The 22,599-nt window shown below is 39.2% G+C and overlaps 1 protein-coding gene across 1 annotated transcript in view; it reads right to left on the reverse strand.

Moving 5' to 3' along the window:
• Positions 1-1,407: 1,407 nt before the first annotated feature.
• The window catches only part of LOC135102244 (organic cation transporter protein-like), a 125,839-nt gene continuing 104,647 nt past the window's right edge, over positions 1,408-22,599 (reverse strand). The window contains exon 13 of the mRNA XM_064007124.1: positions 1,408-9,620. Coding sequence (XP_063863194.1) covers positions 9,613-9,620 — 8 coding nt within the window. The 3' untranslated portion in view covers positions 1,408-9,612. The remainder of the gene's footprint in view (positions 9,621-22,599) is intronic.

Raw genomic sequence — 22,599 nt, forward strand, 5'->3', positions numbered from 1 at the left:
TGTCAGGTACTTCCTACCTCAAAATGAATTAGTATTGTAGAATATATACACTATGATGCTCTAAAAAAAGGCAAGTTAGTGTAATATATGTTTTTTAATGATAATTGCATTGGTTTTTTGCAAACACCATAATACTTGGCAATGTTTCCTCCAGGCATTGTCACATATCCATGGGTGACCGAGTGAGGTCACATGGTCAGAGTGACCATGTTAATCCATGGTCGCTTCCTCTCGTGCTGTCAGCCAGGATTAAAGCTACCTCTACTGCTCACTCTCATCACTAAGCTAGAGCTTATTTATTCAGTAAATATTATTCTTTGGAAAAAGAGGCTAATAGGGGATCTTTACTTGACCCCTCAAGAGTTGTTGCCCAAACAGTGAAAGCCACCAACATGCCTTGACTCTTACCTCAGTGGTGGTGTGAAAAAAGTCGTAACTAAAGAATAAAAATACAACATCATAGTTTAAGGGAAATATCATATCTAAAAGGAAACCTATCACATCTAAATGAAATTCACAATGAAGAGAGAGAGAGAGAGAGAGAGAGAGGGGGGTGGCAAGATTATCAGCAACACATAGGCTCTAATCTGATAATTGTCCAGTACAAGGTTTGGCAGTGCCACAGGCCAGGGAATCCCCAGAAAAGGACAATGCCTAAACGCTCAATTCAAAATGGTTAGACCATAGTGTAACATATTACGGGATGAAAGGTAAGAGTGGTCTAATTCATCAAAAGTTAAGTCTTTTGAGTCTTGCTCTTTCTTTCATTTGTATACCATTTCTTTTGTTTGGAGCAGACCTGTTTGACCTGACTTCCAGCCAGAACCAGCACCTATACTAATACTGCACCAGTCATGCTAAGTTTAATTTGATTTACCTGTTTTTTTTTTTTTCTGTGCAGCTCAGTTTTATATAAATACAAATTACACAAAACTTCTTAACACAAACACAGTGATACATTTGAGTTATCAGTATTAGGACTTCATCTGTTTTTAGTAATACTTGTAGCTTGTGCACTTTTTATTCTATTTTAAATTGTTCTTTTTTTTTGTGGTAATTGTTGTTGTTCTGTGTATTCATGTTAATTTTGTTACGGATTTCTTTCCAGACTCCACAGTCTGGCCCCACCTGCATATTATCGCCTGGGATAACTTATACTATGGTTCTTCCTTGTTTTCAGGTGGCAGCTTGCACCTCAGTCAGATGGGGGCACCCATTGTGGTTGCCTGCTGGATGGTGCAGTGAGGAATTGATGTACAAAAATGTCCTCACTCGCCAAGCCACGGCAGAGTAACTAACCAGTCAAACATGCAGACATCTATTCACATTAAGCTTAAAATTTTCATTGTGAATGCTTCTAGCTTATGTAACAAATTTTCAGACTTAGAGGAAATAAATAGAGATAGATAGATAGATAACTTTATTGCCAATTTGCAACATAAGCTTTACAAACTGAACTTTTTTGGCTTGAGCTCCTTGTTAAAATAGTTGACTAAAAAGTAGTTTTCTGCTACAGCATAGCAAACTAAAAACAAAAGAATCACAAGGATAATCACAGCTACATATAATCTAATGAATCTCACAGTTACTATTCTATTTTAGTGTTCTCAGAAAACTACAGTATAATTGGCATAATAGAATCATGGCTAAATGTAGAAGCTAGGGACTATTCGGCTAAATATAAAATTCCCGGTTACACAACATTTGAAAAAAGTAGAGTACAGAAAAATGGAAGTGTCATCTTATTTTACATCAAAACCAGTCTTAACCCAGTACTATTATCAAAACACCTTGTTGTAAACATAGATGCTATATTTATATTATTAAAAAATACTTATGGCATGAAACTTTTAACAGCTCTTAAATATGGACCTCCAACCCAGCCAGTCTAAACCAACTGCGACATTTACGAACAAATTAGTGAGATAAGTGACACACACGACACAGTAATCCTAGGTGACTTTAATCTACTGGTGACGAAGTGGGGCAAACCACTCATCTCGCATCATGGCCATGATCTGCATAATAACTTTAGAGAAAGTTCACTTACTCAATTTGTACAAAACTTGACATGCAAAAATCAAGTGCTCAACCTCATGCTTGCTACAAAAGATGAACTAATAGGAAATCTGAATGCTGGTGAGGAGTTCAGTAATAGCAACCACTGTGCAATCACCTTTGTTTTAAACTTCTTGGCTGATGAGTCAAATAAAAGCAAAGTCCCTGACTACAGAAAAGCAAATTTTTGTAAACAGATCAGTGCTTAATCAAATTAATTGGAGTTACATATGTATCACCACCGATATTAATGCACAATGGAAATTTTGCACTGATAAATATTTAAAAGTTGTGCAAGAATGTGCCTATGAAAAAATTGTTGTCCCACTCAAAAAGTTAAGCCTAAATGGTGGAACATACAGATAGCTGAATGCCTGCATGCCAAGAGGGACACCCATAACAGATTAAAATCATACAGTAATAGATACTCATAGTTACAGTGTAAAGCAAAGAGGTTAATCAAACACAGCAAAAGGTGCACTGAGGTAATCACTCTCTTGTCTGATAAAGCTTTAAAATTTCTTTGGGTGTCTTACATTGGCTTCCAACATATATGTAAAATAATATGTTGCTGAGAATAATCAGTCTCAAAATTAGTAGGCTAGGGCTATTTCCATGAAACCTGAAATATTTCAATCTAACAATGTATGTGTACAGCATTGAGGAAGAGAGAAATTATTTATTATGTGCCTGGTTGGCATACACAGAGTTTGGCAAATGTTAGGCAGATATTCAAAGGAAAGAATTTAAATCACAAAATGTAACCATGTTTGTAGTGGATGGATATGGCGTGTTGAAGGCACCAGTGATGTATTTCAATTTTCCATGCTTTTCTCTCTTTTAGTGCTGGCATGGTCAGTTCTTTTGTCATGAATTGACTTATTTTGTCTAATAAGGGAGCTCCGGTGTACCAGCATTAATGAATCAGATATATTCATTTTCTTAAGATCATTACCAGGTTGGAGATCACTGAAAGCCATGAAAACGACTGTGAAATTGCATTGACGTGTAGGTAATGTCTATTACCAAGTTGGTAAGGCTCTTTCTTGGGAATGTTACCAAGCAACTGTGAAATTGGCCCTTAGAGAAAACAAATGCTCTTGTTTGATGAACCTCTTACACTTCTAGAATATTCTGAACCAGTATGATGAAAGTAAAGTGGTAGATATAATATATCTTGATTTTCAAAAGACCTCTGACAAAGTGTTCAAGGTGACATGTTGAGATGGGTAAAAAATTGGCTAAACAACTATAAACAAAGAATAGTAATAAATGGAAAAGCATCCAAGTGGACTAACATAACCAGTAGCGTGCTGCAGGAATCAACCTTAGGACCTGTTCTCTTCCTTGTTTATATACATGATACAGATGAGGGTGTTACCAGTATAATATGAAAGTTTACTGATGACACAAAAAGCAAATTCTGTAGTCTCTAATGAACAAGTAACAGAAATGCAGAATAATCTTGACAAATTGTTAGAGTTGGGGGACAAACCCAGCAAATGAGTTTTAGAGCAGGTAAGTGTAAAGTACTTCACATAGGGTATCGAAAAGAGAAAACAAAGTATATTTTGAATGGTACCCAACTTAAAGGTGTAGACTGCAAAATTGATTTAGGAGTAACAATATCAAGTAGCCAAAAAATCTAGCCAACAATGTTCAGAAGTTGTAAAGAAGGCAAACAAAATAATTGGCTTGATCCACAGATCTTATGAATATAAATCTAAGGATACAATCCTCACTTTTTATAACTCTAGTCCACCCCTTTTTGGAATATTGCATTCAAGCATGGTGCCCCTATTACCAGAAAGACATAAATTAGAACAAGTTCAGCAAAGAGGGTAGAGTAGAGCATAGAGTTCAAGCCTAAGAAATAAATCATATAAAGAGCATCTTAAAGAATCAAATCTGTTCTCATTAACAAAGAAGACTAAGAGGTGACTTAATAAAGGTGTTTAAAATCATCAGAGACACTGATGACATAGACTGCAGTAAATATTTCACAATAGATTTTTCAAATTACATGCAAGGAAACAATTGCAAAATTGTTGGGAAATCCTTCAACTCTTGTGAATCAAAAAAACATTTTTTCCATCTTGTAGTTAATCTATGGAATGGGCTTCCTTGAGACATGATAGACTGCACCACCATAGAGACTTTTAAATACTGTCTTGATAAATATTTTGCCTCTAAAACACAGCTAACAGCATTTGTTTGTTAGATTAACTTCCTTGCCTCCAAGAAATGGGGGCACCTCATTTAATCTATTTTTCAATCTTTCCTATAAAATTTCTTTTGGGGTTTCCTTCTCTAACCGTTAAGTATTTATTTCCAACCGCTTATGCCTGAGGGAGTGGGGGGGTGGGAAGATTGCCTTCTGCTTTGCTGTCCTTTTCTTCTACTATCACCTTAGTAGTCCTCATGAGGATTGCAATGTCTGTTGTGGCCTGTTTCTACGTAACTGCAACTTTTCTCCTTATATCACTATATTTAATGCCTTACAATATGTACCATAGTCAGAGATGTATCCTTCATTTAAGCTACATATTTAGGACAAGAAAATTATGAAAAGCAACTGTTGGTATGGCAAGGTTGAGTGGACTGAGAATATTGTGAAGACAAGAGAATACAAAGATCACAAAGCAGGTTAACCCTTTTACTGCTATGATTATCCTTCAGTAACATTCAGAGTAGTGGAAAAATACAGTTTGCTTGATCAAATTGGGAAAAGGAAGAATAAGAGATGAATTATTATTGTATTTTCAGGCTACAGGACTTAATTAGTGTATTTTCTAGAACAATAATGTGTCTAAATACAGGAAAAATATATGACAGTGAAAGGCTTAGGTAATCAAAGCACTCATCACTGTGAGTTGTAGCTATTGGCACTCCTTTACCTGAGGTCCTTTCAATTCAAAGTCTTTTTATATTATAGATTTACTACTGGTTACGGAAATGACCTGTGGAAAGGAAATATTGAACAGACGGACTCTCACAGTAGCACTGGCACCTCCATGGCAGACTGCACTCCCTTGACTGATTTGTTTTATCCTGTTATTATGCAACACCAATAGTTTCCTTGTGAACATTTATTATTAATACTTCATATATTTACATTACTGCTATACATTCTACAACAGGGAAGAATATTGGCACTGTAGCAGTCCCTATGTGCTCTTTCAAGGCAGCTATGAGATTGGAACTTTTTTTTTAAGCAAGTAGTTGTTTTTTTTTCCCTGAGGAAAATAGGTCTCTTATTTCCAGGGTTGGGAAAAACCCAGGTCACAAAAAATAAAATAAAAATAAATAAATAAATAAAAAATGTAAAAAATTAATGGGTTTTAATGTTTTTTTTTATTCCCCATTTATATGTAAATCAGTTTAAATATGCAATTAAAAAAACAATACAAAAGGTTAAAAGTGTTATCTGAAGGACAGGCACTTGTTTAGGTCATGTTGATACAGGTTGGTCCAGTTGGACAAAGTCTGTGCTAACTTATATTCAGGCTTGACTACTTTTACATATAATATGTATACATACAGATGGCTTTGTACTTGATGAAACAGCCTTCCTACCCTTATTTTTAGCTAAAGCCACAAGTCAACTCAAGGGATTTTAATAAGTAAATATCATAGGCCAGAACTCATGACATGCCAATTAAGCCACACCTTTCTCAATCCCACTCCATGTCTGCCTTCCTATCCCCACTCCCTCTTGTTTCTACATTTCTCATACTGCCTCCCAATTTCCTTGATCTAACCCCTACCCCTGAACTCTCTCTCTCTCTCTCTCTCTCTCTCTCTCTCTCTCTCTCTCTCTCTCTCTCTCTCTCTCTGTATGTATATATATATATATATATATATATATATATATATATATATATATATATATATATATATATATATATATATATATATATATAAAGGAGATATGAGAAGCATGGTGAATGGAGAGAGGGAAGGGAACATGGATGTGGAAGGGGAGAAGGCAGGCCCAAGATTCACATCAAAGGCAGCTCTAGCCAATGACAGGTGCCATGAAAAAATTAAGTGTTGCTTTTGTTAGAAATACAGATAGGAAAGCTGCTTCATCAAGTAGGGAGCCATCTGTACATATATAGACCTTATTTATCAATATGATATAAAACAAAAATTAGATGTAAAATATTTAAAAAAAAAACCCACTTAGGCTTTTTTTTTTTTTTTTAGTGCAGGCTGTTTTTTTTTATATGTATTTATTTTCAGTTGCCTTTTTTTTTTTTTTTTTTTTGAGGGGAAGGGGGTGTTAATACTAATTCTGCTTATTTCATCAAGGCACAATGCTAGTACAAACTATACACTGGAACAAGCTATGAGGGAGTGTTTGGTGTGGGTGTGAGCTTCTGGAAAGAATGAGATCAGGACAAAAATATAATGGCTTGGCTTGACTCTTAATGCTGTCATGCACTATGCCAATAGTACCATTAAAAAGCTTATAAAAAGGTGGTTTAGGTGATGTGTAGTGCACAGAATGTTCATGGTAAAAGTTATGAGCCACAAGGTTGTGAACTTTTTTTTTGTATTTATTTTTGAGGAAAAAATAATGAAATTAGTTTTTTAGTTAATATTTATGGGATCATCATAAATACAAAACAAGAAAAGATGTTCACAACTTCATAGCTCAGAACTTATCCTGTGGACAGTGAAATTACTTTTTAGTTAATATTTATGGGATCATTGTAAATACAAAACAAGAAAAAGATGTTCACAACTTCATACCTTAGAACTTATCCTGTGAACATTCTCTGCACTACACATCACCTAAACCAATTTTTTATGAACTTACCCAGTGAATATTCTCTGCACTACACCACTTAAACCATCTTTTTGAGCTTTATAACGGTATTATTGGCATGGTGATATGTTAATTAGATCTTAAGAAAATATAGGAAAACTGTAATCAGCATTCATCTCAGATTACCATCAGACAGCCTGAGTCATGGGGGAAGACTGACAAATTTTCTAACAGTCAGCCTATTATGGGAAGCAACAGTGTTGCCAATTCATTACTTTAGTGAAGCTTATGCTCATCTCTGACTCACCTAAAATTGATGCACTTATCATCTTTGGCTCACCAAAAACTGATGCACTTACACTAGAAAATGTATTTTTAATGAGTTAGCTTTTTTTTTAAATATTTGTGCGTCAGTGCAGTTTCGCATGTAGACATTTTATCCATGCATGTGCATCCAACACATGAGAGGGTTAATTAAAGACATGACATACCTTGTCTCATGGTATGAATAAAAATAGAGTATGAGGATTGCTAGTTTTCTTGCTCTGTCTATCTTTTGATACTATATAACCTTCAGTGTCTAAACTAGGAGCTAAAGTGAGGTGCAAGAGCTTAAAGGAATTATATGACAAGTGTATCACAAGAAATTACAAAGAAAATAGAGGGTGTCCAAGTTATGCAGTAATGAGTTACGAATGATGAGAGATACAAGCAGTCTGTCTACTCGCAAGATGAAAATGTGCTATTGATATTGTTGCCTATGCTAACTAAAATTTCAAATTTGATACTATGTGCCATATATAACTAGTACATCACTTCGCCACTACCCACACAGCACAGCATAGTGAAGGACCGCCCACTGTCCCAGGACACAGGCCCATTGCAGTTTATTTCAAGACACTAGTTTAAAATTCAAATTTAATTTAAAAACTTATCATACTGCACCACAGTGAGTCTGGCTTGAGATTCCACAGCATACAGACAGACCTCTGCCAGTTGGCCTCTGAGAGGCATAGAAGTAGGAGTGCAGCATGGTGTAGAAAACCTGCTCCATTACATTAAATCCATGAATGAGTAAACATACCTGTCTTATGCTTTCAGCCAGCCATCTTAATAAATTATATGAATAAAGGCGTGTATAACCCGAGGAGAGGGAAAAAGGAAAAAATATGTGCAAGAGAATCTTATAACTTGGAGTTACACCTACAGGACCCACTCCTAAGTCCACAAATAGGCAAACGAATCTGTCTTATGCTTTCCAAAAGTCATTTCAATTGTATGAATAAAGGTGTGTATAACCCGAAAAGGAGAGAGAGAGAGAGAGAGGCATCGTACGTCTGGTATATTTGTCTTGCATTTGGCAGAAGACTCAAGCCTGTCACTACTCAGTAGTATCATATCACACATAAGGTAATTTTCTCTCTCTCTCTCTCTCTCTCTCTCTCTCTTAGTGTCAAGTAACCATTACATTGTTTGCTGGAATGTATCTCACTTACAACTTGAACACCTCTGTATGCAGGAGGCTGCATAGCTGACATTACTGTCAAGCACCATCACCACCATTACACAATACCTCCTCTGAGTCTGAAGATTAGTTGAATATCACAATACCAGTAAAATATTAATAATGCCTCAAAACTAAAGTATTGTGTAATGTTGTGGCCTTTTTTTTTTTTTTTTTTAATGCATACACCTGAAACATTTTGATCACACTATAGTGCTCAAAAAGTATTTGCACAATTCAGCATAGGTAAAAATGCCCAGATATGGTAGCTTTGTTTACTCTTTGTATTTTCAAGGCAATGTTGCAGAGCCTGTGTGGCATCATGGTGCTCCCTTCTGGAACTCGGTATCCATGAATGCTGGTTCTAGATTTCTTAACTCTGCTGGATATGCTGCTTGAATTAATGCAGTTATGACTGGATTTCATGGCTTTGATTGCCATGGCCTCTACTAGTAGTCAGAACCAGAAGCAAAAATGGCCCAGATATCTGATTGTTCTGGAGATGAACAATATATAAATGCTAAAGAAACTATACTGAATCCTAAAGAAGTTGATCAATTATTCTATATGTGTGGTTTTGATCAGCAGATGCCAGATTCACATGAAATCAGGTTGACTACCTGAATGAATTCAAACAGGCTTACATGCAGTAGGAGACACTGAACTAGCCTAGGTGTATACCTGCATGTTTCCAACAGACCAGGCAGGAACATCAAGACTACCCTGTCATGTAGGTATTGTAAATTTATGTCTCACATATTTCTCCTGAAAATACAATAAACAAAATTCACCATAATGTCTTGGTACTTTCAACACTGTGCCAAATATTTTTACTTGAGCTCTGCAGTTCTGTAAAGTTAAAAAGTAGTTAAGGCAGCTGGAAAGCATATAAGCTGACCTAAAAAGGATGTATAGGTATGAAAAAAATGTTCTTTATGCCCAAAAAATTACACTTCAAGAGAAGCAGAGTGAAAAAAGCAAGAGTACTATATTAGGAATATTTTTCTGCCCTGGACCCCATCCCATTATGCATATCTTATTAAATTATCCTAAGTATTTCGACTTCTGAGATTATATGATGTACTGTGTAGAGATCAAGGCTCTGTGTTAGTATTGCATTGAACTGCTAATTATGCTAATTGTTCCTTTTCAGACAACCATTATTACTCTCCCATTTTTGCTCTGTGCTGTGATGCCAGACTTTGGGCCTGGTGGGTCCTGTGAGAGATTTCTCTTACAGTTTGCTTATACAGAAGCACCAACAATATTTTGTGCATCATTTACCTGCAAAGACAAAAAATTCAATGTTAATTGATTCCAAAAGATTACAGATCTAATGATACACTAATGAAACCAACTTTTACCAAAGTGTGTTTATTAGTGAGAACCCAAAGAAAACAGTACATAATAAAGTACTTTTTAATAAAACATTATAATCTTTATAAAATAAACTAAGGTATACCTTTCATCTCTAATAGAGAATGCAGAGACATGTCATGTCAGTGCCCTTGAACACTTTCATAACCACCCATTGGATTAGTCCCATTTGAGGCCCAACACATCCAATGACCATGGAAATAAATCTGTTAATTTCAAAATTTAATACAACATTAAAAAATAAAACATTTCAGGAAGAATTCATTGGCAGGTTTGCTATTTTTGTTATAGTTTAATCTACATTATATATATATATATATATATATATATATATATATATATATATATATATATATATATATATATATATATATATATATATATATATATATATATATATATATATATATATATATATATATATATATATATATGAGACTTAATAACGTAGTGTATCAAGCATCATAGAAAATAAAGAAAATGCAATTATAGTTGTGCTGCTTTTAAAATGCTATAAGTTAGGAACCAGTACTGTATTTGTAAGACACATGGGCTTATAAGATATACCTCAGTTTGGGCAGGCATTGAAAATAAATAAATAAATAAATATGATAAAAATAACCTGGTTTGAACTCTGAATATTAAGTTAAGGGTTTCACCTGACATTTGAAGCCTTCTCATGTATTCAGATCCTTATTAGATCCCAATATTTTACATTTAAAAATTTTAATATTTGCTAGGACTTATCAATACTGATCCTTTGACCAATCCTGCTGTGAGATGTAAGCAAATATGCATAGGAAATGACATTTTTTTCTTTTTTATCATTATTCTACACATAATTCTAGCTGCAATATTTTGGTACATTTTCAAAGCATAAGGAAGTGTGAAAATTGATTTATATTATTCTCTAGCACACATTTTTATTTGAAATATTCAGTGCATTTCTAAAACAAAAAGTGTGAAAATGAATTTGCTCTATTCATCATGAAATTTAGTATGATTGTATATTTTATTCAAATTAAAATCTGTGAAAATAAATTTGTTCTATTTATGTCTCACCTCAAGGAATAATGGCATCATACTATGGAACACTGAATCTTGTGCCTGTTGGCAGGTTTGGTATGTAACCCACCGAGAGTTTGTTTTGGTACATGGTACGTGTTTTCACTTAATTTCTTCCTGATTGGTGTTATTTTATGCGAATTACTGGTAAGTATGACCTGTTATACATCATTGCCTTGCAAAAAAAAAAAGTTGTTTTTGTGGTGTAGAAGCGACCATCACTTTGTTTACATGTGCGAAGATATTTGGGATTTGATTTAAGGGCCATTGATGGTGCTCATGAACTCCATCACTAGACAGGAAATTGCCATAGACTTGCCACTAGCTACTGCCCCAAAGCTGAACCTTAGCCTTATAAGACGCAGGCTCATTTTCTGAGATCTTTTTATTTATTTATTTATTTATTATTTTTCTTTATGGGGGCAGGGGGAAGGTGCGTCTCACCTTCAAATACGGTAAATATTTTTTAAGACTTTTTAATATTTAGCTTGACATTACTTCTTTCATTTCATACTAAATTTGTTATGATAAATATGTGCATTTTGGAAGGTACAACAATAGCTGCCTTTTCCTCCAGTATAGCCTTGCCAACACACCTGGTACACGGTATCCTGATGCACCACAGTATACTGGAAGATGTAATTCCATAAGGGGTCGGGGATGCTGGGTATCTTGGCATTCGTTTGTGTTTTACTTCAACCTCATGTACAAGCATTTTTATGTAAGAGTTCTTCAAGCCAAAATCTAAAATGCCCAAAGTTCTTTGGACTATAAATCAATCACTGGCCTAGTTAATTTCATAAAACAGCCATCATGACATAGCTCACCAATAACATGTGCTGAAACTTGTTGCTTCATATCTCTGTGTTCCTGCTTTTTACTAGTGTTCTGCTTGGAATAGGATCAGCAACTTCTTATTCATCACTAGAATCACTCATATTACCAAGAAGATACATAAAATGCTTATGCAACTGTTAGAAGAGCACACCACTCAGGGTAGTGAGTCATGGGAATGCTGGGACCAGAGTTGCCATTGTTTTGCATTTCCCATTTTTTGTATATTTTCCATGATTTACACTCATGCAATCATATGCTAAAGTACTGTATCAAGCAAGATAATGTTAAAATGATTAATGCCATAAATAACACTGCAAGACTGATAGAAATGCTGTTATTTAGAAACACTCACTAAAACACTGAGGCGAAGCAGGCAACAATATCATGTTAGTTGGAGTTTTGACCTTGATGTACAAGTAATTTGCATTCTGTACCTCATGGTTGCTTTCCAGATGGTAGGGGGTTTGGGCTATACAGTGCTATACTTAACTCTATTTCCCTACCAGTGGTGCTTGGTACATTATATTATTAGGGACCTTTGTGTGTGTGTGTGTGTGTGTGTGTGTTTACCTAGTTGTGGTTTATGGGAGAGGAGTAATCTCATAGTATCCTGTCTCTATATCTATTCAGTTTGGTCTTAAAAGCATGGGGAGTTATGGCATTGACAACGTCTACACTGAGTTCATTCCATTTGTTCACACTTTTGTGAGGAAAACTACACTTACTGATATCTCTTCTATAGTTAACTTTCTTTTCTTTAACTTTTTACTCTGTTCCCTTATACTCTGTGTGTCTAAATTTATAAAACATTCTTTGTCCACATTTTCCATACCATTTATTATTCTACAGATGTTTATTAAATCCACTCTCTCCTATTTTCATGGGTAGGAATTTCCAACATTCTTAATCTCTCTTCATAGGTCGACTTACTCAACTCCGGAACCATCTTAGTGACTGCTCTTTGTACTCTTTCTAATTTATAATATTCCTCTTTGTATGAGACCACACCACTGCTGCATATTCCAATCTTGGTCTTATCATGGAAATCAAAAACTTTTCTATCATTCCTACCTCCAAATATGATAATGCCATTCTTACTCTTTTAAACAAATTCATTGTCTCTCCAGTAATTTTATCAATGCGTCTGTCTGGAGTCAGATTTTCAGTGACTGTTACTCCCAAATCCACTTCCTCTTTTGATTTCTTTAACTTCACACCATCCATCTCATAATTTTTTTTAAATTTATTTATTTACTTATTTTTTATATAGGAGGGACACTGGCCAAGGACAACAAAAATCCAATAAATAAAAAAAAAACCCACTGAGATGCCAGTCCCAGAAACGGGTACAAAGTGGTAGTCAAAAATTGAAGGATAAGTGTCTTGAAACCTCCCTCTTGAAGGAATTCAAGTCATAGGAAGGTGGAAATACAGAAGCAGGCAAGGAGTTCCAGAGTTTACCAGAGAAAGGGATGAACGATTGAAAATACTGGTTAACTCTTGCATTAGAGAGGTGGACAGAATAGGGATGAGAGAAAGAAGAAAGTCTTGTGCAGTGAGGCTGCAGGAGGAGAGGAGGCATGCAGTTAGCAAGATCAGAAGAGCAGTTAGCATGAAAATAGCGGTAGAAGACAGCTAGAGATGCAACATTGCGGTGATGAGAGAGAGGCTGAAGACAGTCAGTTATAGCAGAGTTGATGAGACGAAAAGCTTTTGATTTCACCCTGTCTAGAAGAGCAATATGAGTGGAACCCCACCAGACATGTAAAGCATACTCCATACATGGACGGATAAGGCCCTTGTACAGAGTTAGCAGCTGGGGGGGTGAAAAAACTGGCAGAGATGTTTCAGAACACCTAACTTCATAGAAGCTGTTTTAGCTAGAGATGAGATGTGAAGTTTCCAGTTCAAATTATAAGTAAAGGACAGACCAAGGATGTTCAGTGTAGAAGAGGGGGACAGCTGAGTGTCATTGAAGAGGGTATAGTTGTCTGGAAGGTTGTGTCGAGTTGATAGATGGAGGAATTGAGTTTTTGAGGCATTGAGCAATACCAAGTTTGCTCTGCCCCAATCAGAAATATTAGAAAGATCAGAAGTCAGGCATTCTGTGGCTTCCCTGTGTGAAATGTTTGCTTCCTGAAGGGTTGGACATTTATGAAAAGACGTGGAAAAGTGCAGGGTGGTATCATCAGTGTAGGAGTGGATAGGACAAGAAGTTTAGTTTAGAAGGTCACTGGTGAATAATAAGAAAGTAGGTGACAGGAGAGAACCCTGAGGAACACCACTGTTAATAGATTTAGAAGAACAGTGACCGTCTACCACAGCAACAATAGAACAGTCAGAAAGGAAACTTGAGATGAAGTTACAGAGTGAAGGCATACGAGGGTAGTTTGGAAATCAAAGCTTTGTGCCAGACTCTATCAAAAGCTTTTGATATGTTCAAGGCAACAGCAAAAGTTTCACCAAAACTTCTAAAAGAGGATGACCAAGACTTGGTAAGGAAAGCCAGAAGATTACCAGTAAAGCAGCCTTGATGGAACCCTTACTGGCGATCAGATAGAAGGTTGTGAAGTGATAGATGTTTAAGAATCTTCCTATTGAGGATAGATTCAAAAACTTTAGATAGGCAGGAAATTAAAGCAATAGGATGGTAGTTTAAGGGATTAGAATGATCATCCTTTTTAGGAACAGGATGAATGTAGGCAAACTTCCAGCAGGAAGGAAAGGTAGATGTTGACAGACAGAGCTGAAAGAGTTTGACATGGCAAGGTGTAAGTATGGGGACACAGTTTTGGAGAACAATAGGAAGGACCCCATCAGGTCCATAAACCTTCTGAGGGTTTAGGCCAGCAAAGGCATGGAAAACATCATTGTGAAGAATCTTAATAGGTAGCACGAAGTAGTGAGAGAGTGGAGGATAGGGAGGAACAAGCCCTGAATCGTCCAAGGTAGAGTTTTTAGCAAAGGTTTGAGCAGAGTTAAGCTTTACAAATATATGTGATCACAGTGGTGTCATCTGGTTGAAATAAAGGAGGGAAAGAAAAAAAAAAGCAGGAGATATTTTTGGCTAGATGCCAGAAGTTACAAGGGGGAGTTAGATCTTGAAAGATTTTGACTAGTTGGAGAACAGACTTGGCATGGTTCCGGGCAGAAATATAAAGTGCATGAGATTCTGGTGGTGGAAGGCTTAAGTACCTTTTGTGGGCCACCTCTCTATCATGTATAGCACTGTATTCTTTTCTTACTCTTAACTGTGTGTGTGCATATATATATATATATATATATATATATATATATATATATATATATATATATATATATATATATATATATATATATATATATATATATATATATATATATATATATATATATATATATACTGTTATGGCTAGTTCCCAGCCCCTTCACAAAGCTGCTGCACTTGAACTAGCTTCCCTGAACCACCAACTATGTGGACTCAGTGCAGGGCTCAAATATGAATGTACAGGTTCCCTTGTGACTCCTGCACACTAATTAAGGTCGCCAGTCTGTTTTACCCACCTACAAAGGAAATACTAATAACAATTAACTCCCATAGCTGTGAAAGGATTGACAACCACATCTAGGAAGAAAATTATAACATGTAATAACACACATGGTTGAGGTATAAAATCCTGCTGGACAACTGCCCTTGTAACACATCCTCCCACTGTCCAACAGCATGTTTTAGCCTAAAGCCAAGTAGTGTTGTTTAATGCCTCCTAGACAGCAGGCCTTGTCAGGACTTAAGGGGGGGGAGTAAAGTTCACTACACAGCTAATTACAAGTCCTCTGTAGCTGACCAGCTTCAGGCAACAGTAGCATTTAATGCAAGCTCACTAACAAGGGACATGACTTCAAACAGGTGGCCACAAACACACAGGAGGGTCATTCACTGCTCACTGTACAAGAACTCAGCCCACACACACACACACACACACACACACACACACACACACACACACACACACACACACACAGCCAAGAAATCACTTCCCTGGGTATGGAGTGTGTTATACACAACTACACTCCCTGGCAGGCTACTACAGAGACTTCTATACTATGTAAGTAGGCCAGGATGTATGATCAGTAATGATTCACTTATCCCCTAGCAATTGACCCAACTAACTCTTATCCCACCTCCGTCTCAATATATCTGCTCCATCTAAGCTAAGCGCTGGGTATTGACTGACTGGGAAAACATACCAAACCCTCTCTCACTCTGCTACAAGCAGGGGGAGGGGAGGAAAGGGTGATTATATATATATATATATATATATATATATATATATACACACACACACACACACACACACACGTGCATGCCGCCCTTTCGCTTCCTATGCTGGCTTACACAAATAAAACACTTAAGAATTTTCAGAAGTAATGATAAAATTAGGGAGGCAAGATGAAAACTGATTACTTCATTGTCGAGACATTTTTTTTTATGTAGGAGGGACACTGGCCACGGGCAACAAAAATACAATAAAAAAAAAAAAAAGCCTACTGAGATGCCAGTCCCAGAACAAGGTCCAAAGCAGTACTCAAAAATTGAATGATAAGTGTCTTGAAACCTCCCTTTTGAAGGAATTCAAGTCATAGTAAGGTGGAAATACAGAAGGAGGCAGGGAGTTCCAGAGTTTACCAGAGAAAGGGAATACTGAGAATACTGGTTAACTCTTGCATTAGAGAAGTGGGCAGAACTGGGGTGAGAAAGAAGAAAGTCTTGTGCAGTGAGGAAGAAGCAAAGTTATTTGAGATATTTTTGGCTAGATGCCAGAAGTCACAAAGTAAGTTAGATCTTAAAAGAATGTGACTTTCTATTAATGAAGAAGTTTTTGGCTAGTTGGAGAACAGACTTGGCATGGTTCCAGGCAGATATATAAAGTGCATGAGATTCTGGTGATGGAAGGCTTAAAGTACTTTTTGTGGGCCACCTCTCTATCATGTATAGCAGGAGAACAGGCTGTGTTAAACTAATGTTGGGAAGGTTTAGGTTGAGAAAAGTGAGGAATGTATGCCTCCATGCCAGACACTATCACCTCTGTTATGTGCTCAGCACACAGAGACAGATCTCTGACACAGCAGTAGTCATTCCAAGAAAAATCAGCAAAATACCTCCTCAGGTACCCCAAACTAGCAGAGGCAAAATGCCAGAAGCACCTCCACTTAGGGGGATCCTTAGGAGGGATTGGAGCAATAAGACAAGATACAGACATGAGATTGTGATCAGAGGAGCCCAATAGAGAAGAAAGGGTGACAGCATAAGCAGAAGGATAAGAGGTTAGGAAAAGGTCAAGAATGTTGGGCATATCTCCAAGACGGTCAGGAATATGAGTAGGGTGTTGCACCAATTGCTGTAGGTCGTGTAGGATAGCAAAGTTGAAGACTAGTTCACCAGGATGGTCAGTGAGGGGTGAGGAAAACCAAAGCTGGTGGTGAACATTGAAGTCTCCAAGAATGGAGATTCTGCAAAAGGGAAGAGTCTGAATGTGCTCCACTTTCGAAGTTAAGTAGTCTTCTACTAAATACTGATTGAGACTCAGATTGAATGGATAAGAGGAAGTGAGGAAATTTAGGTGGGGAATATGAGTGACTGTGTGAATAAATATTATACTTGAAGCTTCAGGCTGAGTAGGTTACATGTCCAGGATACGTCCAACCCTTGTCCCCAGCCTGTCTCTCTTCTCATCTCTCTATCTCTCTCTCCTCTTCCTCCATTATTCTTCTCCCCATTCATTCTTACTTCTTTCTTAATTTTATAACGTGTTATTTCGCTGCACATAACACGCAACCCATAAATAAAAATTTTCAGAAGATATACAAAGCTTATGAAAATTTTAGAAGACAACAAATTTAAAATCTACACACAATTAATTGGGCATATGATCAGACTCATCACAAAATATCAAAGATTACTACAGCACTAACATAATTAACTACTATAACAAATGAAATAACAGGGGGTCCTACTAGGCCCTCCAAACTCAGACTGCCGCTTCTTTTTTTTCCTCCTCTTACTTCTTCTCCCAGACCTGTCTCTGGTACTACACCAGGACCTGTGGTCTCCTCTGGTACACTGGTGTGCAAGCTTTCTTCTGTAAGACATCACATTGAGATTTCTCTTCCAGCAGCCATAGTTGTGCCAACTCTGCCTGTGACTCTGGTCACTCCTCCTCTGTCTCCATCTTCTCCTTGGTCCTCTGCCTTCACTACTTCACCAACTCTCACCTTTCCTCCTCTCTTTACTACACACTCTACTCCATCTGTATCTTCTCCATACTGTACAAACTTGAGTCACCATGCAACAATGATATCCCTGCCTCCTTGTAACACACAATGAGCCCACCAGTGACTGTAGTCTCCTGGTACATCACAGCAGGGCCAGGTAAAATACTTCCCAGCCAAACACTACTCTCATTCGGGCCTGCACTGCCCACATCACTCCCACTTGCTCACTCCTGGCTCCATGGAGCCTCTGTGCCACACACATAAAACTGATAAAATAAAAATGCCACTTCCTTGGCAAAAATAAGAGGCATCCTTGGGCCACTCTCAACCAAACAATATATTCCTTCCTGGGTGTGACACAACCAAGCCTGCTTGCCACTGCCAGATACAACACTTCTATCATACTTCATTCCTCCCGACACCCCTTAGATGACACAGCAAACTAACAGCTGCTCCCTTCCAGGACACAGCACATCCATTCCCACACATGGAGCCAAACACACACATGGCTGTCACAAAACAGCAAACCCAGCTGCAACACGAGCCCAGCCAACATGCCACCGGGCTGGCCCCACTGGTTCCAGCAACTGCTCTTGTGTGCAAGCCACTCTCATCACACCCGATACCTTGTCACTTCAAGGAAGTTGACATCCATCAACAAAGACTACACTCCTCGGGCCCAGCACCTGACAATTAACAAGAACTTGGCCAATGGCAGCCCCCAGCAATACTGAAGGTGCTTCCTGAGCAGCAAGCAACAAACTATTACCAGCAGCCTCACTCAGCATTGCCACCCAACACAGCGCCGTAATGCTCACATCAAATACATCATCATGACTTGCCTCGACAGGAGGAATTAGGCGAGCAACATTACAAACAATCCCCACAGCAAGAGACATTAGCCATAGCACAATGGAGAGGGACCCCAGACAAGAGGTCATCAGGCTTGTCAGCCTGACCCACGCAGTTACACTGAACAAATGTGGTCACACATGACCACCAAACCCATGCCAAATGCTCCCTAGTCAATCTGACTCCAAAACGACCAAGCACCAGGCCGCTACGTGCTTCTAGTGCCCATGCCTCCTTAATTGCAGATGGCACGTCAAAATGGAGCAACAAACCACTGCCCTCCTCTCTCCGCTGCCTATTCATAACACAGATGCTCTCAACAAATTCTGCCTGACCCTCAACTTCCTTGCCATCCACTCCTGCCTTGGCAAGTAGTGGGACAGCACATATGAGTACATGATAGATGGAACCTTTCTTAACTACAATGACAGTTGTATATGCAGCTGCCATCATGGGTGGCTCACCATGTGAGCAAACACCCACTGTGTCTGGTCCCAGCATGGGAGCAGCCTGCTCCCCACCAGGGGAGGAAATTCCCATCTCCCCAGCAGAATCAGTAGTCTACCTGCCCTCAGTAATGATCCCTGACATACCAGACACTACTAGCTGGGGCCCAGACTGAGTACTGGTGCTCACAGCCTAAATAAACACCAGGTGACAACTCTGCCTGAGTGCCACCTACAAGAGGCTCCACAGGGTGAGGCAAGCCATCAAACAAACAACCCAAACTCATCACTCCAGCCTAACCCTTGGCAACAGCCTCCCCAAAGTCAGGTGCTTTCTGTGGTGGCTCTGCAAATGTGCAATCAGCCCCAGCATACTGACTCAAGAACAATTCTGACTGACTCATCCAAACCCTTACCAGGAGCAGGACAGGCCTCTGGGCACTCTGCCTCCACTGCAGCCTCAATACAAACACTGCACTTCATTTGTGTTGGCCTTGCCTCATTGCAGTTGACCCCTAGAGTTACAGATCCTGTGGGCACCTGACACCAGGGTGCTCACCATGCCTTAGGGCGAGTAACAGCAGAACTAACATCAACAGCCTCCACATCTGGGTCGGCATCCACAGATGGGGATTGCACCCAGACTCTTCCACCAGCCAGGTCATTCCCCTGAAGGAAATTGATCCCCAACACTGGCAGGTCTTCCACTAGTGCCACCCCATGCCTCCACAGTCACTAGCAAGCATGACAGCCTAATCTCTGCTGTAGTAAAGCTCTCTGTGGCACCAATTCCTTGGCACCACACAGGCTGACTGGGGACAACTCATCTCCCAGTAACATTCCTGCACAGCAATTGCTATGCGGCTCTCTCTCCCAAAACTGTAACTGGGTATGTAACTCCATCAATCTCAACTATCCCCTTACACACAAGAAAGGAGAGCACCAGTCTAATTCTGACCTCATGGGATGGTGAGGCATCAACAGATGAGGGGGTGGCCACAATGGCATTTCCAACCTCATGATTAAACACAGCTCAGATCTCGTTACTCTGCTAGTCCCAGCCTTGGAACACAATCAAAGTCACCAACTTCTGGGGCGTCTTTGAAGCAGTGGCTGTTACTACTTTGGGGCAATTAAATTTGAAGTGTCCACTACTTCTACAATAACACGTGGACTGCATGCTATGCCTGGAAGTGCTGTGTTGCATGCTCCCCATCTGTTTCCTTCGAGGGCTGGGTGGAGACTTATTACCATTAGGGTTATCTCACACCGACTTATTACTGGAGCCACTACTATTGTGTGGGCTTCCAGACAACCTGCTCTGGCTGTGGCTCCAGACACAACATTACTGGGCCCGCCAGGTGTACTAGTACCACCAATCAACCATGACACAGGCCAGTGCACCAACACATGGTCATCCAGCCAGGTTGCTGCCTCCTTCAAGGTCTTAAACCTTTTCTCACAGAGCAGCAGCACCAACTCCTCAGCCACATTAACCCCTTCAATATGATGACACCCACATAGGCATTGTGAGGGGCCAGTGGCATATACAATAACGCCTGTGAAGGTGTCACGGTTGGATTCTATTTTAGTTGTTGTTGAGCGATCTCGATCTCGTATACTGCTTTGACTCATCTTGACAGTCTCCTTATTATGTCCTTGAGGTTCTATTGCTCCTCCCACCCTCCCTTTTCCCACCAGTAACATAAATGAGCTACCCCATGCCCCACCCTCTATTCAGAATGAGGAAGTTTCATTGGCAGAGCCTTATATAACAGCTTCCCCCTATGGTCCTTCCCTTATCTTTCATATCCCCTTATCCTCTTCTTCATCCTATACCCCATTCCACTAGGGAGGAGAGACTGGGAGGTTACAGTTCCTCCCTTGCCCTCTCTCTCTCTCTCTCTCTCTCTCTCTCTCTCTCTCTCTCTCTCTCTCTCTCTCTCTCTCTCTCTCTCTCTCTCTACCCAGGATGGGGAGACAGTGCAGGGGGTACAGCTCCTCCTCATTGGTTCATTCTTTACAACTGACTCAAGTGCATAAACGCACAGCTGCCCACTAATCTTTTTTTTTTCTGATATCTTCGCCTTGCTTTCCCTCCCTATTTATTCCTCCTTCACCCATCACCACCTCTTCTGTAATTTACTATCCTCCAACCACATCAAATCGTAAATGTATGTGTGTGTGTGTCCTACTTACACCCAGAAAAACAACAACTGCCTCATATTTCTATGACAACTGCAGGGTTGACTTAGAGAGAGAGAGAGAGAGAGAGAGAGAGAGAGAGAGAGAGAGAGAGAGAGAGAGAGAGAGAGAGAGAGAGAGAGAGAGAGAGAGAGAGAGAGAGAGAGAGAGAGAGAGATATTGTATGTTACCACTCACAAGCCCACACCGTATATGAGCAAGTGCATTTTTTAAGCATCTGGAGTGAAGTGGTCAATAAACTGCTCCATTACCATGAATTCCTTTAACTCACAAAAAGAGGTGGCCTGCTTGCTAGCAATCCACTTCTCGAACATCTCCTCGAGATAGCGAGCACATTCCAGATAAAAATCACTAGGCCCTTTCTTTCCTACACAGAACTGTAGCCTGTAAGCCTTTTTCATACATCCTCGCCTTCTCCCTCTCCTCCTTTTCTGCTTCAAGAAGCCTCAGCTTTCTCTTGCTCAAGTAATTTGGCCATCTCCTCGGCCTCAAGCCTCTAAGCTTCTCTCTTGGCTTCAAGCCTCCAGGCTTCTCTAGCCTCTTCAGTCTTCAATCTCCTTTCCTCGGCTTCTGCTTCCAGCTCCATTATTCTCATCTCAAATTTGAATCTCATTCCTCAGACATGCCTTCAGTCTGGGAGAAGCTACCAATGATGTGGGCAGGGCTAAAGTGTCCATGGATGCTGATTGGACTAGGAGTACTCACACTGAACTGAGGTAAACCTACACTGCTGCTTCCAGCAGAGGAAAGAGACTCAGGTTACAAGTCACCCCTGCTACCAACCTTGCCCTCCATGGCTTACACTGAATGTTGGCACACACAAGATAACGAAACAAACTGTCTCCCTGTGGCAATGAAACTTCCAGCTATCCTGGCAGGGTCACCAATTTCTGTTACAACCACAGTTCCCAGCCCCTTCACAAAGCTGCCACACCTGGACTAGCTTCTCTGAACCACCTCCTACGTGGACTCAGTGTAGGGCTCAAATACGGGTGTACAGGGTCACTTGTGACTCCTACACCATTTTCACAATGGTTGTAACACTAGGTCACACTAATCGAGATCATCAGTCTGTTTTACCCACCTACAGACAAGGGAAACACTTTAACAATAATAAACTCCCACAGCTGTGAAAGAATTGACAACCAAATCTAGGAAGAAACAATTATAACAAACAATAACACATATGGTCGATGTATAAAATCCCGCTGGACAACTGCCCTCATAAC

The sequence above is a fragment of the Scylla paramamosain genome, chromosome 7, assembly GCF_035594125.1.
Source record: "Scylla paramamosain isolate STU-SP2022 chromosome 7, ASM3559412v1, whole genome shotgun sequence".
In the NCBI taxonomy this organism is placed as follows: Eukaryota; Metazoa; Arthropoda; class Malacostraca; order Decapoda; family Portunidae; genus Scylla; species Scylla paramamosain.